Consider the following 21178-nt stretch of genomic DNA (forward strand, 5'->3'; position numbering starts at 1 on the left):
TTATCTCTTTCTAGCATTTACAGATAACGGAGATCCTCCCCAAGTGCAGACGTAAAAATACTAATTGTAAATGCCCTTTGTGAATTCACAAAAATCGTAAAATTAGACATTTGGTCTAAATTTAGACCAAATGAACAAGTTACTTAACCTTTGGCACTTATTTTTTGGCAGAGACTCTATCTAGCTGCAGATTACTTACACCTACCCATGCCTCCCTGCTCTGTGGATAGGACTAGTGGGGTTAGGGTTTTTCCCTTGGAACTTAATTTGCTTGGTTTCTCTTTGCTAGCTGTATTTGATTTAAGTTGTCCTGCTTGAGTTTGTCCCTCCAGTAGAGCATCTCTTGTATACTGTATCCTTCCACCAGTGTTCGATGTCTGTAAACAGGCCTTTAAATATTGTTCTTATCTTGTCTCACTTGCTGTGTATTCAAAGACCAAGATCAGATTACAAGCTCTGTCTTCCCATGGAGCTTGACGTTTATCTTTCTTTCTCGGACTTCATAGTGAGAGAAGTTATATGACAATCATGCTAGCTACTGGGTGTGTGGTGGAGGAAGGCTTTAGGATGCTATTGTTATCCACCACACAACAAACTTCAAATGTTTGTGAATGAAATTTGCAGATACTTCAGAATATAAGTGTAGTGAAAACAAATATTTTAAGATGATCTAAACAAATCAATACACTAGGTAATGACATTTCCACACATTACCATTTGTGTGCTGTATGTTTTTATCAGTAAAACTGTATGTCCTTGCAAAAGTAATGGTCATTTCAGTTGAAGATGTGTTGCCTGTAATGCAGTGTGCTACCACACTATGCATACTTCACCTTATGTCTCGCCACTGTACTTTGGATCACTCCATGCCACTGCAGTACACTCTGCACCACTCCATTCTGCAGCTCTCTGCTCTATGCCACTATACTCTATGCCAGTGCACTCTACCCCACTCTAGTCTAGGCCACTCCAATCTACTCTGCACCACTGTAGACTATGTCAATGCTCACTACACCACTCTACTACACACCACTGTTCTTTACTGCAGCACTCTACTCTACTCTACGCCACTCTATTCCACTCTGCACCGCTGTACTTCACACCACTGCTTTCTACATCACTCTGCACCACTGCATTCTTACCCCCTTTGCACTGTAACACTGCACATTACGCCACTCTATTCTACTCTGCATCACTGTACTCTATGCCACTCTGTGCGACTGCACTCTACTCCAATGCACTCTGTGCCACTCTACTGTACACCACTGCCCTTTAAGACACTCTACTCTGCAACAGGGCACACTTTGCCACTGAACTCTACACCGCTGTTCTCTGCACCACTCTAATCAGGATAACTCTGGTGATTAATGTACCTGTGGAAGAGAGGTAAGGGTTTTGTCTAGTGGTAGTTTTGACTCATCTAAGGTAGCGCAGATGGTTAATATGCCTGCTGCAAAGAATGTGTATCATGCAAAGATAGTATTGTATGTGCTCGAACACCTTACACTGGTATGAGAGGTGCTATTAAACAAATGAATTATACATGACAGGGAGGCTATGGAGAGATGTGAGGCCCTTATGGTTTACTTCCTTTTCCCACCACATATTTGTGTGAAAAAGCCTTTTCAGATCTTACGTACCTAAAAAAACTAAAAACAGAAATCACTTGGGAAATGTAGAATCTGACCTGATGATTCAGCTTTCCTAAATAAGAACAAACGTGGAAACTTTATTCACCTGAGATGCAGCGCCAACCTTCCCATTAACATTTTTCAATTGTTGGATATTTTTTCAATATAAAATAATTAGGTCTTTAGTATTTCGAATATTTGTTTGGTGTGAACTTGCTTGTGTAGGTTTTGCGAATTACTCTTTTAATGTTTGAAATTTAAATTATACCAATTGCTTGGGGTTCCCTGGCTTCCAGTAGTGATTCAGTGGAGGTCCTCAGGAGTCAAAAGGTTGGGAATCACTGCCTTAGTGTGTAGCTTCTGTAATTTTGAGCTATTAAAATAAAACAGAAGAAAGAAAAGAAACGTTCCTTTTGTTGCTTTAAACAGCTACTTTAATTATGTTCCATGTCTTGACCTGACTTTCACCTTGGCTGCTGCCTCTGGCAGAAGGCAAGTCAAAACTGGAGTGTCATAACCTTATAATAGTCGAGGGTGGCTTGATGCATCAGAAGTAGCCGATCATATAGAAATTAATGACTGCTGTTTATACAGAGATCACAGAATCCCATGTATTAAATAGTCTGTAACACCAAGAGCTTCTTCAGTGTAAATGCTCCCAGTTTTGACTGATGTGGAGCTGACATGCCTAAGATCGCACAGAGGAGCAGAAGTATTATGGTTTCAGAGCAGAGTTTACAATTATTGTGCCTGATCGCTTTTGATATCTTTAGTGCAGTTTCAATTTGCATGAGGTGAGAGGCAAGATCGGTACGGAGCACAAAAGGTATGTTCTTGGTTTTCTCCCTCCTACCTTTATTTGGTTGGTACTTGAAGATGCAAGGTCAATCAACATGTTTTTCCACATTTGGTCTAAATACTTTGTGGATGTAAATAACAATAAAACATACTTTCAAACTAACAACATGCCTTCTTTTCTCCCTATTTTACGTCCAAACTATATGATTGTGTACATTTATCGGAGCCTGCATTACGCAAACAATGGGCGATTTGTATAGGAGGATTGAGAAGTCCCCAAGGCTGTCGCTGTTCCCCCCCCCCCCCCAGAAATGTATTGTCTCGTACACCCCGTGTGGAAGCTAACCTAGGCAGCCCTCGCACTGCTCATGGCACCGCCACTGGTCACACTTGTTACGTAAAATACTCCGCCATTACTGCCTCGAGGGTGAATGTCGGGGAGTTCTGTGGTTTTAAGTGTGTCTGGGGGTCAGTCACATCCCAGCTTCAGTTCCGTGTTTCTGAATTGACACTGGGCTCATCAGTTCGGTCCGTGTGGTCAGTTAGCTGCGGCCCACTGGCACCTGGGCTGGTAAGCTGAGCTGAGGTGACCTCTGGTACAATTCCCAGCACTTGTTAAGTCAGACCTGCCTTCTCGTGGGAGGTCATTTACTCCAGCGAAAGTGTCCTGTACATCCTGGCCAAGTGCTGCAGAGGGCAGACTCGTAATCCCTTTATTGGCGCCAGAACACCGCCTTTAATGCCTTGTGCCAGCAATGGTGGCACTCCTGCTCCTCCTTTTGTAGGCGATTCTGGGAAGAGTCATTCACAGGGCATGTTTATCACTTAGTGTAGCAACCTCTGCCCCCCTCGAGCAGCGTACTTTCATGTTCGGGCTCCGTACTCCTTTTTTTTTTTTTTTTCCCCCCCCCCCCCCGTGTAAATTTGACATTTCCGTTCTTTTGCACGCCCCACCCCTCCGTGTTTAATTACATGTGAACTTTTTATTTACCTTCATACAACTGTGTGTGCATTGCAGTGTATTTGTATCCGAAAAAGTAATTTGGCTATCTTTGTTTTTGGGCTGGGCTTCAGGGAATGACACTGCTCTTCCCCCCTCACGTTACAGGAATGTGAGGCCTGCCCTCAGAAGCTTGATGAATCTATAGGGGATGTACAGATTTTTAATACAGCATAGACTATCACAGGACGGCGAGTCCTGGTAATGAGCAACTCAGAACTCAAATTATGACAAGTAACTTCAAAGAAAGCCTTGAAAATAATCGACTGTTCTGTGGTGTGGCGAACCTACATTTCCAATAAAGCTTCAGGAAAAAAAGTCGGTTTAGAGTTCATGGGGGGGAGCCCTTTTTCCACGGGGTGTACATTTTGTACTTGCGTGAAGGCAGCGCGATCTCGCTGGGCAGCAGTCGAGGGCTTTGCATGACGTCTACCCAGTTACATTTATAATTGCACTTTTGCCAGTACGTTTCACTGCGAGCGAACTTCTGTTTCTTTTTGTGTGTTTGCTTTGCGCTCATTGCGGCCGTCGGCTCGCTTATGTGAAACTGTCTTACTATTCAGTTTGTATGGCAAGAAAAGTTCGTTTAGAAGTTTACAACGCTAGTAGCTTTAACTCGAGTAAACGCGAGACCTGTTGCATTGAAAATGCTTGGTACAATTCTAGCAGCAGCTGCAATGCCTAATTCTGCTTGCCTCTTGAGAGCGGTGAAAGATTCAAGTTTGTAAATTTATGAAAGAAACAAGCCTTGGGGGACAGTTGTTAAAGGTAAGTATTACTTAGTGGAAGAAACTACTCATGTTTTGAATTTGCAACCTCAAAGTTACTTTGCCAAAGAAAACAGGCTGGCAGGTAGGCATGGCTGCAGGACTTTCATTTTTATTGCGCTATAACAGGAGCTCATTTCATTAGTCTCTTAGTAGCCTGAGTAGGGCTTGCTCTCCATCTCCCACATTTTGGATGGCCAGCTTCTGGACATTACGTAGAAATATGGATAATAGAGACATGAACACATGTTAAAATGTTTTCATAGAGCAATCGTCTCCTTTTGCTGTTTAGACTGGGGTCCACTTATTCCTCTTAGAATCCAGTGTTAAGTGTTCAAACATTGAAGTTCACTGACCAGGTTTACGAGCGCTTTTCAGTGTCAATTGGAAGCCACTCTGGGCTTATGTTTTATTATCTGACAATGTACACGGAGCGTTTGACTTACCTGTGAATTGGTAATCTGAGGGGATTTGTAGATTTGCACGCACTATGAACAATGTAGAGTAACTTTTGTTAATTTTATTGTTCAGACGGATTACTTCGGCATTGCTGGCACTGTATACTGCATGCTGTTTGGTAACTACATGAAAGTGAAAAATGAGAACGGAGTTTGGAAACCTGAAGGTAGCTTTAAAAGGTGAGTATTTTAACTGTAAATCATAAAATTATGTATATGGTGCTTTGTTTGAAATTCCTAATGCTACTGTGCTTGTATAGTTATGCGGATATGGAATTATTTCTTCCTCCAAAGACAAGGAGTGTCCTAGTGGCTAAGTGGCCGATGCTGCCGAGGCTTAAGGTATAATCCTGGCTTCAGCTTTGCTCCTGCCTTGTGCAGTCTGTGACCAGTGGCTGTCCCCTGTGCCTCGCTGCCTCATCTGCCAACACTGGCAGATTAAATTACCCTTGTGTGCTGTGTGCCAGGTCATGTTTTCAATTTTAGGAGCACCTTGTCACGCAGCCTGCAGTGGAAGTCTGTATAAGGCTGGTGCTGGGTCCCCCAGAGTGACACAAGTTGCTGCAGCTATGAGGAGCCCTCTTCAGTACCCATGTGTAGGAAAGTAGAACCTTTCTGGAATAGTTACTTTCCCTTTTTGCCTGGTGTCACTATGTTTAGACTGTAGTTCACTGGGATCCTGCTAACCAGGACCCCAGTGTCAGTGCTCTCTCCCCTTAATTTAGATAGTAAGTAACTTTTACAACCCACAATTGGCATACTGGCTCACCCATATTAGTCCCTAGTATATGGTACTTAGGTACCCAAGGCATTAGTAAACTAGGGGTCTCCCATAAGATGCAGCATGTATTGTGCCATCCAAGGGGGCCCCATGCAAACTGTGACTACAGGGCTGCCATTGCAGCCTGTATGAAATGGTGCATGCAACTTTCACTCCATATTTAACATTTGCCTTATATCATGGTCACTGCTCTCTGACTCCTAAGTCACCCCTAAGGTCGGCCCTCCAGCCCAAGGGCAGGGTGCATGGTTCCCAGTGTGAGGGCACCCCTGCGTGAGCAGCGGTACCCCTACAAACTCCAGGCACCATTTTCTGGGCTCTGTAAGTGTGGTGAAGGCATCCCAAGGTATGTGTTGGGCACTGGTCAACCCAAGTTGTCCAACTACATAATGGCTTCACCAAACCTAGGCATGTTTGGTATCAAATGTTGGAATCATTTGACTACACAGATTCCAGTGTTAGTTGCATGATCCCATGTACTCTTGTAGTTCCCTAATGGATCTCCCCTTATCTGCCTGTATTGCTTTGTAGGGTCTGCATACCAGCCAGTGCTGCTGCCGACCCCAGACCCTGTTGTGACGTCCTGCTGCTGAGCTTCACTCTGGCAGGGGAAGACAAAACAAAGGAGTTCCTGCAAGGAAGAGATGTGACCACATCTCCCTTTGAAATGGGTGTCTGTGGGTTGGGCTCGTGTGGCCTCTGAGCTCCACCAGACTGCTTTGAAGGGCAAATTGGTGCCCTCCTTGCATAATCCAGTTTGCACCAGTTCAGAAACCCCCAGTTCTCACTCTGGCACAAAACAACACAAAGAAGAGGGAGTGACCACCCCCCTGTCCAGCTCCTTTCCTAGGTAGGCACAGAGAGCTCTGGCAGGTGGACGGTTGATTCTGCCATCTTGAAAACAAGGGAGCATCTGACTGGTTAGGTGAGGTAGGTGACATCCCTGGCCCACTCTGATAGGCAGATCACTGCAGAGAGTGAGCAACCCCCTTTTAGGATTACTTAAAGGCTCCCCCAAGGGTGGGTCCTCCTATTTGTCGAGAAAGACTGGGAACTCTGTGGCAGATATCTTCTGCTCCTGGCCTCCAGAACCGCTCCTGGTCTGCTTTTGGAACTGAAACAAGACTGTATCCATTTGGAAGGGCTCCCTCTGCAACATTATTTCTCCAGCTCCTGCAACATTTCTGCAATATCTGTGGCTGTGTATCTTCCAGGGTCACAAGGACTCTATCTGCATCCAAGAAGCTAGAAGAAATCTCCCTTGGAGTCACTTCCAACCATTTGTATGCATCTCAAGAAGACAACAACCGGTTGGTGGATCCTGCTGTCCCACAGACTACGAAAAGGCTCTGCTCACAAGTGGTAGTTCTGTGGTCCTCTCCGGGTCCAACTTGTCTTCTGACCAACGTGAGAGACATTGGACCCTTAATACAGCCACTAGAGTGGAACCTCTGCACTGCGACTGTTGCTCTTTCCATGGCTTGTTGCCTCTTCCTCCAAGAGATCTTCGAGTTCCCCTGCCAGAGTTGGGCTCGGCAGCAGGAGGACAGAATAGTGTCTGGGGTCGGCAGCAGCACAGGGTGGCATGCAGACCCTACAAGGCTGTACAGGCAGACATGGGGGAATCCTGAGTAGTTGCATGATTCCAACATCTTATACCAAACATGCCTATGTTCGGTGAAGCCATTGTGTAGTTGGACCATTCGTGTTGACCAGTGTCCACTACATACGTTAAGATGGCTTCCCCGCACTCACAAAGCCCTGGGAATTTAGTCTGGGGTTTGTAAGGGTGCCTCTGCTCATACAGGGGGTGCATTCACTCTTAGAACCGTGTATTATATTGGGGACTTACATGGGTGAACAAGTATGCCAATTGTGGGGGTGTAACACCTTACAACTAAATTCAGGGGAGAGAGCACTGACACTGGGGTCCTGCTTAGCAGGATCCCAGTGTTCTACAGTCTAAACACACTGATACTAGGCAGTAAGTGGGGGTAATTATGACCGGAAGATGCTACTTTCCTACAGACACTTTTCAACAAAAAGATACATCAAGGATGAATGTGGTTACTTGGAAGTACTTTGGACGGTCTAGCTGCATATTCCTTACCTTTGAATTTCCCCAGGCGACTGACTGGATCCGGAAGCTTTTGCCTGAGCAGTACCCCTGTGAGCACAGGTGGGAGGCTCTGTTTGGTTTCACGTGGCGTCGCATGTGACGTTGTGGTTCTCATATATAGGCGCCACCCAGGTGTGTGGGCATCAGTTCTTTTCTTTCCACATCAGTTAGTGCATATTCAGAGAGCTACCCGCTATCATCTTTTTTTTTTTTTTTTTTACAAGCTTTTTTCTACATTTTACCGTGTATTTTTGGAAGTGTGCCGAGGATGTTATCCAGAAAGGTAGGAAAAGCCGTGTGGCACCTGTCACTGTCATGTCAGTTATGGACCCTCACCTTGCCTGCCTATGGTGTCCCGAGTGCGACCAAGGTTCAAAGTCATGCTCGGAATGCCAGGTCATGGCGCAGATGTCTTTAACTGAGCAGTCCCTAAAGGTGCTTGCAGCCCGGCAGTCGACGCCATCTAACTTCACAGTACCAGTCGAGGAGAAGATTGCGGGACCACCACTCCAGGAACCCCAAGTCCTCTTCCTTCCACTTGAGGTCCTCATGAAAAGTAGTTGTTGTTGTCTAAACAAACTGCACCTCGGCTGACTCAACAAGTTTGGAACATCGGTGTTCCAGGCACGGTTCCCCTGAATCGATGACAGATCCGACTCCACATCTCTCTCTGATTCCGGGAGCCAGAGCAACCACTTCTCAAATAAGAGTTCTAAGAGGCCATGCACTGTGTATTTGAACGAGCCGACCCTACAGGAGTGCTTTGGGCCCCATGGTGTCAAAAGAGGCCCAAACCAGTTCCGGGCCGGTGGCTTTGCCCTCAGCTCAAGTGGAGTCTGATGGATATGGTTCGGCACCGGGTGTACCACCGCAACCTTTCCTTTGACCGATACTTACAGCGCTGTTCTGAATCCCAATGATTAGGAGTTGGAACAGCGATTCCGGCAACAATGGCACCCATTGCTACCAGTAGCTGCCTGAGCATTATTTTCAACAGCCAGGCATGGGAGACGAATGGAAGGGGTTACTGGACCCTTTAGAACACCAGTTAGAACAATCCTTGGACTGGTATGACACCTCTGCAGATCCTGGCTTGCTCTCTCCCCCCACTGTGGCTATGAAGGAGGAGAGAGCTTCATATGCAGTCATGGTGCGTAGGGCAGCGGAGATCCTCATACTCAAACTGCCTCAGTGAGTGTTAAGACTAACCTCTTGAAATGAGTGCATCGGCCTGGGGCTTCCACTTCTGAATCCCTTTTGCCCTTTAATGAAGCACTTATCGAAGTCCTGCTGGAAACATGGTTCAAATCCAGCACAGGGGCTCCTCTAAATAAGACAGTTGCCCACAGCTCTGCACCGGACAACCCTAGTTTACTCAACCAACACTCCACCCCTGAGAGCCTGGTAGTCTAAGCTTCAACTTCCCACTGCAGGTTTCCTTCTGCTCCCCCGGACAGGGAATCCAAGAGGCTGGACCAACTTGGGAAAATGTTTCCTTCCACCAGCCTCACATTGAGGTCGGTGAACACTTCATGCTTATTGGACCATTTCTTGCACACGTTAGGGAATACACTTGTGCAAGTGCTGCCACAGATCCCGGAGGAGACCAGGGGCATCCTCTTCCAAGCAGTGAAAGACAGGAGAGATGCTGCAAAGTTTACCATTAGGGGAGGCTTGGAGATGACTGACTGGCTTGGTAGAGTACATCGCCATGCCTGACTGAGAACAAAGTGGCTTTTTAGGGGATGTCCAGGTGAACCTTATGGATATGCCCTTTGACGAAACTCGCTTTTTGGTGAGAAAGCTGACTCTGCGCTGGAGCGCTATAAGGACTGTCGAGCTACGGCCAAGTCTTTGGGCCTCTTGTCCACCGTCTGCCTTTCGCCCCCTTCTGTGGCATGAAAGGGGCATACCACCGCGCCAGCCCTATGGTAGTCACCATTTTGCTGACGCTCCCCAAGCTGTGTGAGGACATAGGTGCAGTGCCTTCAGACCTAGAGGGTCTTGAAGCCACAAATCGTCCACCACCCAACCCCCAGCAGCTGCACCCTCCAAGCCCTCCTAGTTTAGGAGCATACTTGTCCAGCTGCAGGGATAATTCAACATAATCTCCTCCACTGGCAGTCCGTTACATCGAATGCTTGGAAGGATCCCGATATTAGAATTAGGTAGTGGTTGTTATTCCTGCTACTTACTGATACCCAAAAAGAACATGGGCCTTTGCCCTATTCTAGAACTACAGACCGTCAATTTCTACCTCATTAAGTTAAAAATGTTCCCTTTGGCTGAAGCCTTGCCTGCCATAGACCAAGGAGACTGGATGGTAGCATTGGAGTTGACTGCCTACAGACGTTACCTGCGGTTGAAGGAAGGCCAACAACACTTTCAGTTCACTGTGCTTCTCTTTGCCTTAAAAGTGCCATGGTGTTGGCGGTGGTCAAAGGGATCTCAGTCTTCCTCCTCTACCTCGACGACTGGCTGTTGAAGGCCGGCTCGCTTCCAGACTAAGGCAGACTTTTGCTGGGGTTTATTATAAATGCGCCAAAGTCACACCTGACCATCTCTCAAATGCTCCCTTTCATCAGGGCTGTTCTGGACACAGTGCAGTTTCAGGCTTATCCTCCTGAGCTGCGAATCCAGGATATTCAGGTTATGATACCAATGCTTCGGCCTCTATCCTGGGTTTCTGTGAGAGTGACTCTAAGGCTGATGGGCCTCATGGCCTATTTCTTCCTGCTGGTAAATCATGCCAGATGACATATGCGGGCTGTGCAGTGGGACCGAAGTTCCAGTGGGCGCAGGATCAGGGGAATCTCTCCGACGTGGTCCAGATCTCGGAGCGAACTGCAAAAGACCTGCAGTGGTGGATTATGAACAGCGATTGGGTCAAAGGCAGACTCCTCTCCCTTGCCCAACCAGACCTCACAGTAGTGACCGATGTGACACTTCTGGAATAGGGCGGCCATCTGGTAGAGGTGGAGATCAGAGGACTCTGGCCTCAGATTGAATCCGGACTCCACAACAACCTTCTGGAGCTTCGAGCAGTCCGTCTCGCATTGAAAGCATTTCTTCCCTCTTTCAAGTGGAAGTTTGTGCAGGTGTTCAGACACCACCATCATCATGTGGTATTGCAGTAAGCAGGGCGTGCTGGGGTCATGGACCCTCTGTCAAGAGGCCCTGAGTCTCTGGATATGGCTGGAAGAGCAGGCATTACCATAGTGGTTCAGCAAATTGCAGGTTCTCTGAAGGCCAGGGGGACAAACACAGCCATCGATGCCTAGCAGATCACAAGAGGTGTCTCCATTCAGAGGGGGTGCAGGGACTGTTTCAGCAATGGGGAGAGCCTTGGTTAGATCTGTTTGTCTCCAAAAAGAAACGCACAATGTAAGCAATTGGAGTTTTCAAGGCAGAAATCGCTTGGAGGCACTTTTCGTCACAAGTGGAGCTTAGGCCTCCTGTACTCCTTTCCGCCCATACCACTTCCCAAAGTTGTCAAGAACGACCTGGCCCAAGTCATCCTTGTGTCCCCACGCTGGGCAAGGAGAGTGTTATCCTGATCTTCTGAAAATGAGCATCGATCCTCCCTTCAGAACGATCTTCTGTCACACCAACAGGGGAGGCTTCTCCACCTGAAACTGTCAACTCTACACCTTCATGTGTGGAGATTGAGTGGCAACAGTTGACAGCCTTCAATCTTCCTCCCAAAGTCTGTAATGTTATTCTGGGAGTCAGGCGTTCCTTCACAAAAACAGTATACTTCTGCCGTTAGCAAAGATTTGTAAAATTTGTACAGCGAAGTCTATGGATCCCCTTTCTGTTTCTCTCTCTGATGTTCTTTTCATTCTGTGCCTTGGCCAGCAGGGCTCTGCTCTGGGCTCTCTCAAGGGCTATCTGTTTGCCCTGTCCGCTTTTCTGTTGCTTCCTGACCAACCCTCTTTATTTAAGTCCCCTATTGTAAATATGTTTCTAAAAGGTCTTGTACATATGTTTCCACCTTCGCCCTTCATTATGCCTCAGGTGGGACCTGAACTGGGTTCTTAATTTCTGATGTGTGCTCCGTTTGAGCCACTTCACAATTGTCCCCTCAGGCTGCTCACCATCAAAACAGCCTTTCTTGTGGCCCTAACATTTGCCCAGAGGATGAATGAGCTGTAGCCTTTGTCATCCAAGCCTTCATATCTGACAGTGTTTTCTGATAAAGTGGTGCTTCAAACCCGTGCCTCTTTCCTACCAAAGGTAGTGATCCCATTCCATTTGGGCCAGACTGACACCCTGCCCGCCTTCTTTGCTCCCCTACAACCGTCTAAGAAGGAGGAGTGACTCAACCGGCTGGACCCAAAAAGTGTTATTCTACCTTGACCTCACAAAAGAGTTCTGGGCGGACAACCAGCTCTTTGTGGTGTAGGTTGGGCAGTACAGAGATAAACCATTTCATGCTCGGTTATTTTCTGTATAAAAATCTGCTATGCATTGGCCAAGAAGCAAAAGCTGAGACCACGGTGTTAGCTCACATTGTTCCAGTCCTGGATATTTGTTACCCAGCAATGTGGGCATCACAGCACATATTTGCAAAACAGTGCCTGGACAGTCAGTTCTGCAGGGATAGGCATTTTGCCTGCTTGTTCCTGCAGGACTTTAGTGTAGAAAATTTGTCCATAGCCCACCGCCAGGATAGTATAGCTTGGGTATCTGTTCAAAGGCAAAGAATCTGCAGCTAGAAGTCTCTATCAGTTGAACAAGTTACTTACCTTGGGTAACGCGATATCTAGTAGAGACTATATCTAGCTGCAGATTCCCTTACACCTACTCATGCCTCCCCACTCTGCCGACTTATTTGCCAGGGTCAGGGTGATCCCTTTCTGGGCCTTAGATTTGGCACACAATTGTTCATTTCATGGCTCTGTCCTTCGGGAAAGTTGTGAAAAAGTAACTGAGGTCCATGCGCCTGGGTAGCGGCTATATAGGTGACCGTGAGGTCACATCTGACAACGCCACACTGAACCAAACAGAACCACCTGACGGCATTTGCAGGGGTATTGCTCAAGCAGAAGTTTCCAGATTGAGTCTGACGCCTGGGGAAATTAAATAGTAAGGATTCTACAGCTAGATATAGTCTCCACCAGACAATGCGTTACTGAAGGCAAGTCACTTGTTCTTCAGTCCTGTATCAGTGGTCCTTTGCCACTGACTTCTATGGAGTGGTCTTGATGCAAGGATTACAGGATGCTAAAGATGCTCAAGGATGCTAAAGAGGCTAGGCTGTGGGGTCGACGGGTCTTCCTGGGGAGGCTATTCTATCAACCATCCTGGTGGGGCAGCTTTGGCCACAGGGGTTGATATCCCTCAAATTCCTCTTTGGTCCAGCAAATAAAGTCCAGTCACCACTGGACTAGTAGTCTCTGGGCATGAAACTTTTGTTTCCCTTCTTTTGCTAATAACTTTCCTTCTGGGTGTCCAAACTGCACTCCAGTGCCTCTCACGGATCCGGCAACTTTTGAGTGTCTGGTCTTGTCACCAGGGCTGCACTCTGATGAAGAGTGAGCATTCCGTGATCTGGGCCACCACACTGCCCACGCAGGCTTCCTTAGCTTTTGTGACCCTGTGCTGTGAACAGTAAGTCAGCCAACTCACTCCTGAAGTCTACTTAGGAATAGGTTCACCTTCCATGAAAAGGACGCAACAGTCCTAACTTCGGTACACCCTATTCCTTGGTGGTTCAAAAGTCAGCAAGGCAGTCCTCTGTCTTCTTCTCCAGTCCAAACAAGTTCTGGGTGCCAGAGTTGCCCCTTTTATTCCCATTAAGTGCCCTCACGCTATTGGGATCTCACCCAACTGATCACCTCCTTTGGTATCTGACTATCCCAGAGTGCTCTATTCTGCTCAATCTAAGATGGCTTCAGTGTATGGAGTTTGGTAGCCAGCGTAGCAGTGTGGCTACGTGAAGGCTACACACCCATGGAAAAACTGGTTTGGCCTATGTTTCTCCCTTTGTTCCTGACACCAACCTAACTACCAAGAAAAAAGTAGCCTCTCTCGAGTGTGTTCACCATTTGAAGTTCAAAGGCTTGTTCCCCTTTGAAGCCCACCTTTTGGGCTAACACCCCATGTGGGCCCCTTCCAGGAGTATGTTACATCTTCTACAGTGGCAGCCCTCTGTTATCTAATTCTCGGTGGTGTTGACGCAGCTCCACAAGTGGCCAAAAGGTGGTCTTGTGACCATAGGTATAAGTAAGTTAGCTTATGGCAGTTGGGTATAGCCCAATCAAACACTCATTTTTATTGGTCAGGGCACAGGCACTGAGGTCTGGTTAGCAGGCCTCAGTGCATTCTGAGTCGAAAAACAAGCAGCATCAGTCCATAACTTTGGGGGTGACTATACAAAGAGGTACTTGCTTACAATCCACATGACAGTTATAAATGATGCCTTGAATCTGGCCGTGACCCTCAATCTGCCACTGTCCAATTGAAGGACATCAGGGAATGGGAGGCCAAACTAATTTTGGCTGGGATGCATTAAATCACCCATAACCACTGAACGCTGGACATTTTCTTGTGGACCCTTTTCTCCCTTCAGCCACTCCATACTTATGGGCTTGTGCCTACCAGTTTAGCATTTCTGACTGTTCTGAGCCAGATACTACCAGATTCTCTACCTCCAAAGGTGCATGCCTTTGGGCCACTACAGAGGCAGCTCACCTTAATAAATCACCATCCTCACTCTGTACTTTTGGTGCTGTGTATGACACGTTCATTGGCACTGCCCTCATTCTAATTCTGCACTGTTTCCAATTTCAAAGTTGAAGCATACTGTGGGAACGGGCAAGAAAAATGATTGATGACAAACCCTTATCACTGCACCTTCCTAATGGTTAGATTCACCCAGAAAGAACCTGGGAAAGATTCTTCCAATATGCTTGCCTCATACAGATTAAGGGCACACTGATGATTATTTGGAAGCAACGACCTCTTATTTGCTAGGAATGCAGACTGTACTGTACTCTGGCCTGTAGAGTGCAAGTAATTTTGATATCTGAAGGGAAGATAATTTACCCTTCATGGCCTTCTTCAGAAGATGTCTCCTCATTTACTACCTTATTATGAAAAGCAGTAGTTGCCTTGGAATTGCCATTGCTTACGTCTGTAGCAAAGTCCAGTATTTATAGTTTCAAAGCCCTTGCTGTCATTCAATGATGGGTGTTTTCCGTATTCCTCCTTGGGCACAGCAGTCCAGTCAAATCACATGAATTTCTAGACCTGTGCCTTCTCACCCAATATTCTTATTTTCACAGTAGAGTTTAGTGCTTTAGGCCTTGTGCTAAATCAAATCCCTGTCCTTTTTCTGTGGCTCCGCCAAACCATGGGTCTAAGAAGCTTTATGGTCAAGCGTTTTTGCATTGAGCATCCTATATTTCCTATATTTCCAGTACCACTTGTTTTCTTGGCTGATACGTCCATGGTATCAGACTTTCTGGGCTCATGACAAAGCCTTTCTACGATCTGATCAGTGATGGTTTGGACAGCTCCAAACAGATTTTGAAATACAGACTATCCATCCTGGACCTATGCCTCCTAAATATCTTCATCTAACAGGACTGGTCAAAATGCCATCAAAGAGCCCGGTTCTACTTGCTGTTGGTTGGTGGTTGTCCCTGGATTTTCAGGGAGCCTATTTTCTTCTACACATCCTCGCCACCTACGGTCATTTAATCCGTTTCACCTTGGCATACCATCAATTTCAGTACATGCTTCTATGATTTACTCTGTCTGCTCTGCTAATGTTTTGTTTGTATTCTTGTTTTTTGCCTTTATCTTGTTTGCTTTTTTTTCCAGTTTTTTTCCATTGTCTCACCCGTCTTTGATTACTCTTGCGCATTTTTTGACTGTCTTTCTGCCATAGTCTTTGCCTTGTCTTTGCTTCATTACTGTACTCTTGTCTTTATGACTGCTGTCCTTTCTGCATTTGTTTTCCTGCTTTTCACCCATTTTTCTTTAACTGTCTTATTTTTCCTGCCCTGTTTTCTCTGCTCCTGCCCTATCTGTACCCCCTCCCTCCCCACTGCTTCTTACCTGCTTGTTGACATGCACCTTTTCCTGTTCTCTGGCGCACCCACCAGTGCCTGCATTCTTCCCTGACCAACCAACCACACTTCACCTGCACCACCACACCCAATGATCCCACAACCACATCAACAGCACCCAGCACCCTCAATCACCCACAAACCAGCACCTGCTGGTATTTCAGTTCTCAACACCTGCACGCTCTGCAAACACGCCACAAATATCTGGGACCTGCTGGATTACTCCACAACAGACCTTTTTCTCATCGAAACATGGCTAACCGCAGCAACATCAGATATCACTGCAGCCATTCCCGCCGGTTACAAGATCGCCAAGCAAGACATCCAACACTGACCTGGTTATGAACATGCCCTTTGTTAGACCCCTCCCTCATGGGGATTAAGCATGCTCTGCTCCTAGGGCTTGTCTGCTGTGCCGCATCAACCTTTCTGTTGTTCTGGCAGAGGTACCCCACACAGGCAACCACTTCAGCCTCACCAGGATTGCCAGCCTTTCTGTGCCTCAGACCGTGGCCCCTACCCCTCTGCAACCCACCTGCCAAACATGCTCTTAATATGCGTTTAATTTGATCCTGCCTCCCACTGGGTGGGTGTTCCACTTTTTTCTAGGTTCACAGGCTATGACATCAGACAGGTGGGTCCTTCAAATTGTCCAGAGGGTGTACCCTACCCTTCCTGGTTGCTCCGCCGCACCTTCCACCATCCCCCATAACGACTGCCGGAGGAATATCTGGCCCTCATACTGCAGGAAGTGCAAGACCCTTTACCCAAATAACCTATAGATTGGATGCCTCCATTGGCAGTGGGTCATGGCTGTTACCCCTAGTACTTCCAGATGCAAAGAAGGAAGATGGCCTTGATCCTATTTGAGAACTGTGCTCTCTCAATGCCCTACTCTGGAAGAAAAAAATTCAAGATACTCACCGTTGTCCAGGTGTTTTCTGTCCTTGACCTTGGAGACTGAAAGGTGGCGTTGGACCAGCAAGGTGCATATTTCCATAGTCTCGTACTGCAGTGCCACCTGTGGTTTGTTTTGGGTCAAGAGCATTTTTAGTTTGCTGTGCTCCCATTTGGTCTTACCGGTGCTCCTCTGGTGTTCACAAAAATGATGGCAGTTGTAGTAGCACCTCTTTGGAGGTCAGAGATCCCAGTCTTCCCCTACCTCGACGGCTGGCTGCTGAAGACTGGCTTGCCTCAGGCAATAATCACCAATCTTTACAGCGAACCTCCTGACATCCTTGGGCTTTGGGGTTCATTATCAACATACAAAAAGCACCCCCCCCCCCCTTTAATCTTTCTCAGACACTCCCTTTCTTCTAACGGTTCTGGATACAGATCAGTTTTGCGTCTTTTACCTAGAAAGAAGAGTCGAGCACATCAGGCTATGATCCATATCTTTCAGCCTGTCCTGATATCTGTGAGGTCAACTATAAGGTCGCTGGGACTGCTGGCCTTGTGCATGCTGCTGGTCAAGCATACCAGGTAGCATATGCAGGCTTTTTAGTGTCATTTGAGGCCTCAGTGGGTCTGATATCAAGGGGATCTGTCCGATCATGTCCAGATTTTGAAGGAAAATCTAAATGACCTGCAGTAGTGGTTGCAGACCCGTCTCCGTACCCCAGGCAGAGCTGACTGGTGACTGATGCATTGCTGCAGGGTTGGGGCGGCCACCTCGGAGAGGTGGAGCTCAGACATTTGAGAGTCCCGGCTTCATGTCAACCTTTTGGAGCAAAGAGCCATCTGCTTGGTGTTGAGCCTTCCTGCCATCCATCCTGGGGGGGGGCTGATGCAGGTGCTTACGAACACCACCATGTGGTACTGAAACAGGTAGTGTCCTAATAGGGTGGTAGCCCCTGTGCAAGGAGGCACTAAGCCTCCGGAAATGGTTGAACCATCAAGCAATCTTCCTGAAGGTGAACCTTCAGACAGGATCTTTGAATGCCAGGGTGGACAAACTCGGCCGTCCACGCCTATTGGATCACAAGTGGTAGGCACAAGCTTGTTCACTTGTGGGAAGAACCTTAGCTCGATCTTCACAGTTGAAAACAGGCAATGTCAGCAAACCTGGTTTTTGGAGTTTTCAAGTCATCTTTCGCTAGGAGATGTGTTCCTTATAGGGTGGTACTAAGGACTCTTGTATGCTTTCCTGCAGATACCTATCTTGTCACAAGCTTTCAAGATAAGGACCGATTAGGCCCAAGTTATCCTGATGGCTGTGTATTGAGTGAGCACAGAGTATGATATGCAGAGCATCTGGGAATGGTCACCTGTCCTCTGACCAGGCTCCCCCTCCAGCAGGATCTACAGTTACAGCAACAGGGCAGTGTCATACACCCAGGCGTCCACAAATCCTCATCTTCATGCTCTGAGATTGAGAGGTTATAGCTAAACATCTTTGGCCTTCCGGAGGTGGTTGATGTCATCTTAGCAGCTAGGCACCTCGCAACAAAATCTTTAATATCCTGTTGGATCAAATTTGTGGTTTGGTGTGTCACACATCACATTGACCCTCTTCAGACAAGGTTATCTAGTGTTATATTTCTCTTGCTTGCCTGGCAAGGCTTTGCTTTGGGGATGGTTATGGGGAGTTTTTTTTGGCTATTTCGGCCTTGTTGTGCCTGCCAGACCAGCCCTCATTTATTTACATCACCTGTTGTGATTTTTTTGTAAGGACTCCAGCATTTGCTGACTCAGTGAAATCTTAACTTGGTCCTCCCTCACAGCCACTTACCACCTCTCCTTTGCGCCTTCTCACCCTCAAGGCTGTATTCCTAATTGCTATAACATCAGCGGTTTCTGGCATCCTTTCTTCCAAAAGCCATTCCACGTTGGTCAACTCATCACCTTACTGGTTTCCTATGTTCCGCCTCATTGTTTGAGGGGAGACTCCGACACATAGACCCAAAAAGAGTGCTAAGCTTTTATATTACTCATACCGGAAAACACTGAGTGGATGATCAGCACTTTGTAGGGTTTCCTGGAGCAAAGAAAGGCAAAGCCATGCAGACAAGGAACCCTCTCTTGCTGAATCATGCTTTAAATCAAAATCTGCTCTGCACTGGCCAAGAAGCAGCCCCTGAAAGGGTTAAGGCTTCATTCCACCAGAGCCAAGGTTGACACCCCTCAGTTAGTATGTGGGGTTCCTGTCCTAGGCGTTTGTTGGGCGTCTCTCCATATGTTCATGAAACACTACTGTCTGGGTAGGCAGGTTCACTGAGGAAGGGGCATCTCCTGCTCAGTCCTACAATACTTTTTAGTTTTAATTCAATTCACAGACCCACCACAGAATAGGTGTTGCATTGGTATCTATTTAAAAGGTTAGGAATCTGCAGTTGGAAATCTATGTGACAAGAAAATTATTTATCCTTGGTAATGCTCTTTCTATTAGAAACTAGCGGCAGATTCCTCATTGACCCACCCATCCTCCCTGTTCTGTGAATCGGGCTCTGTCCAGATCCCAGGTTTGGGAATCTGCTCATTGGATGAAGCCAGTTTGCTGCTTTGGCTCTGTGCCTGGGGGTGCGGACATCTTTGAAAGCAACTGACAGCGGATGCGAGTGATGTCTATATTGGCTAGGCATGTCAGTTACTGAGTGGAACAGTGTCATTGTGGAGCGAAGCAGTGCCCCGTCGTGGTGTACAGAGGTACTGCTCAAAGATTTCAGGATCCAGTCTGACGCCTGGGTAAGTATTAAAAAAGTTAGGCGTCTATGGGTAGATAGTCCTTACTGGAAACAGCATTACCAAAGGTAAGTAACTTGTTTTTCTAAATCACAAATCTTGGTAACATATGGTGAGAGAAATATTCACGGGAACTACAGTTATAGATATGTAATTTTTCCTTTTCCTGTTTTGGGTAAAATTTTATTTCCCCAAACTGCAGCACAGCATATTATAATTCTGACTTTTTCTATTGCTATGCTTGCTTGTTGGCTAACTGGAGCAGTTTATCCTAATTTTTCTTCTGTTTTGCTTCAGGCTTCCTCATACAGACATCTGGTTGAACTTCTTTGACACCCTCTTGAATATACCAGACTGCTTTGGTCCATCGCCTTTGAACGAACTCCGGCAAAAACTTGTTGCCTTGTTTCAAGAGACTTATGCTAGTAAGATAAAGTATCTTCGCAGCCGATTACTGGTGTTGCTCATGGAAAATAAGCCCTACAGAAAATGAGCAGATTTGTTTTTCCCCTGCCAGTCTATGAAATGTTCTTATCTGCTTGGATGCACAATACAGACCTGTTTATCCGTATCGTTTTCCTGTAGAAGACATTAACTTAAACTTTTTGAAACTTACTAAATAACAGGACCGCATCTGAGTCGGTTAAGGAACCAAGATTTCAACATTGCATCAGACAGCAACCGGTTCAATCTTAAAGAAATCTACAGTGGCTTTGAGAGTTGCAGACCCATCTTAAGGATCCTACCATTCAAAGTAGTGTTTTATAGGCTGCATCAAGGGGCCTAATGCAAAGTCGGATGAGGCATGGCTCCTGTTATCTACTTGAACATTTCTTGAATTGTCCACCACCACACATAGAATCTAGTGGATGCTGCTATTGAAACAGGTTGATGGCTGAATCTTTAGATTGGTGATTGTCACTAACTCACCAAAAACTCGTTTCTTTCTACAGGACTCAATGCACTGCAGCATTCAAGGAAGGTAGATTGCAATCCATAGAAGAATCATTTTAAGCATTATAATGTTTGCTGCGTTTTTTGTCCTTCCACAGATCCGATCACAAAATGATTTTACCCATGTAACCTGGCACACTTAAACATGGATCACTTTTTTAAAAAAAAATTGTTTTTGTCCCTTTTGTTATGCATTTCAGATATAGACTTTTCAGTAGCGAGTGATGTCTTTTTATATGTGCAGAGCATACTTGATAAAAGAAACAAGTAAAATTGTAAAGCATTTTGTATAAATTAAAAAGTGTACAATGTATAATAAAGTATTTTTCGCTAGAATTGTTCTACCCTTTTATTTCCACGTGTTGAATTCATTTTCGAAAAAAGTGTATTTGTAGCCCAAAAGCTGAAAAACTGTCTGTAATGCTAGCGAATTGAAAAGGGGGGCAGGCGGGTGGGGGCGTATGGATCTGTGTCCCCAGTCCTTAGGATTCTCGGATGCACCCGGTATAAAGCCTTGACTGGAGAACAAGGATCCATTTAGAGTCCTAGCGTGCTTTATTAACCATTAGCTCGACATCAGTATGCATGTTGGAGTCAAGGCTGGTGGGCAGTGGGCAGTGGGTGTTGGCGTGTCAATACAGGCAGCAAACGCCTCCATAAACGTATCAGTTCACAATACAAATAAATATACAGTATCCCTAGGAGTGCAAACTAAACCCTAATCTGAGCAACAACCAGCACCACATTTTATCTAGCAAAAGGCCAGTGAGAATCAAGAGGCATTTGTCATAAGGACTGCTCGGTGAAGGCAAGAGAAGCAGAAAATAATTCTACATACAGAGTGATCGGCAAACTAACATGTAGTTTGTTTGCTAACATGGCCAGAGGAAGATCAGGCTTGTTTCCCAAAT

At 46.3% G+C, this 21178-nt stretch overlaps 1 protein-coding gene across 1 annotated transcript in view; it reads left to right on the forward strand.

Annotated features, from left to right (window-relative positions):
• The window catches only part of BUB1 (BUB1 mitotic checkpoint serine/threonine kinase), a 640511-nt gene extending 619908 nt beyond the window's left edge, over window positions 1–20603 (forward strand). Inside the window, exons 31-32 of the mRNA XM_069234708.1 lie at window positions 4728–4834; window positions 19611–20603. Of these exons, the coding sequence (XP_069090809.1) occupies window positions 4728–4834; window positions 19611–19806 (303 nt within the window). The 3' untranslated portion in view covers window positions 19807–20603. The remainder of the gene's footprint in view (window positions 1–4727; window positions 4835–19610) is intronic.
• The last annotated feature ends 575 nt before the right edge of the window (window positions 20604–21178 follow it).

The sequence above is a fragment of the Pleurodeles waltl genome, chromosome 5 (genome assembly GCF_031143425.1).
Source record: "Pleurodeles waltl isolate 20211129_DDA chromosome 5, aPleWal1.hap1.20221129, whole genome shotgun sequence".
NCBI classification, from domain to species: Eukaryota; Metazoa; Chordata; class Amphibia; order Caudata; family Salamandridae; genus Pleurodeles; species Pleurodeles waltl.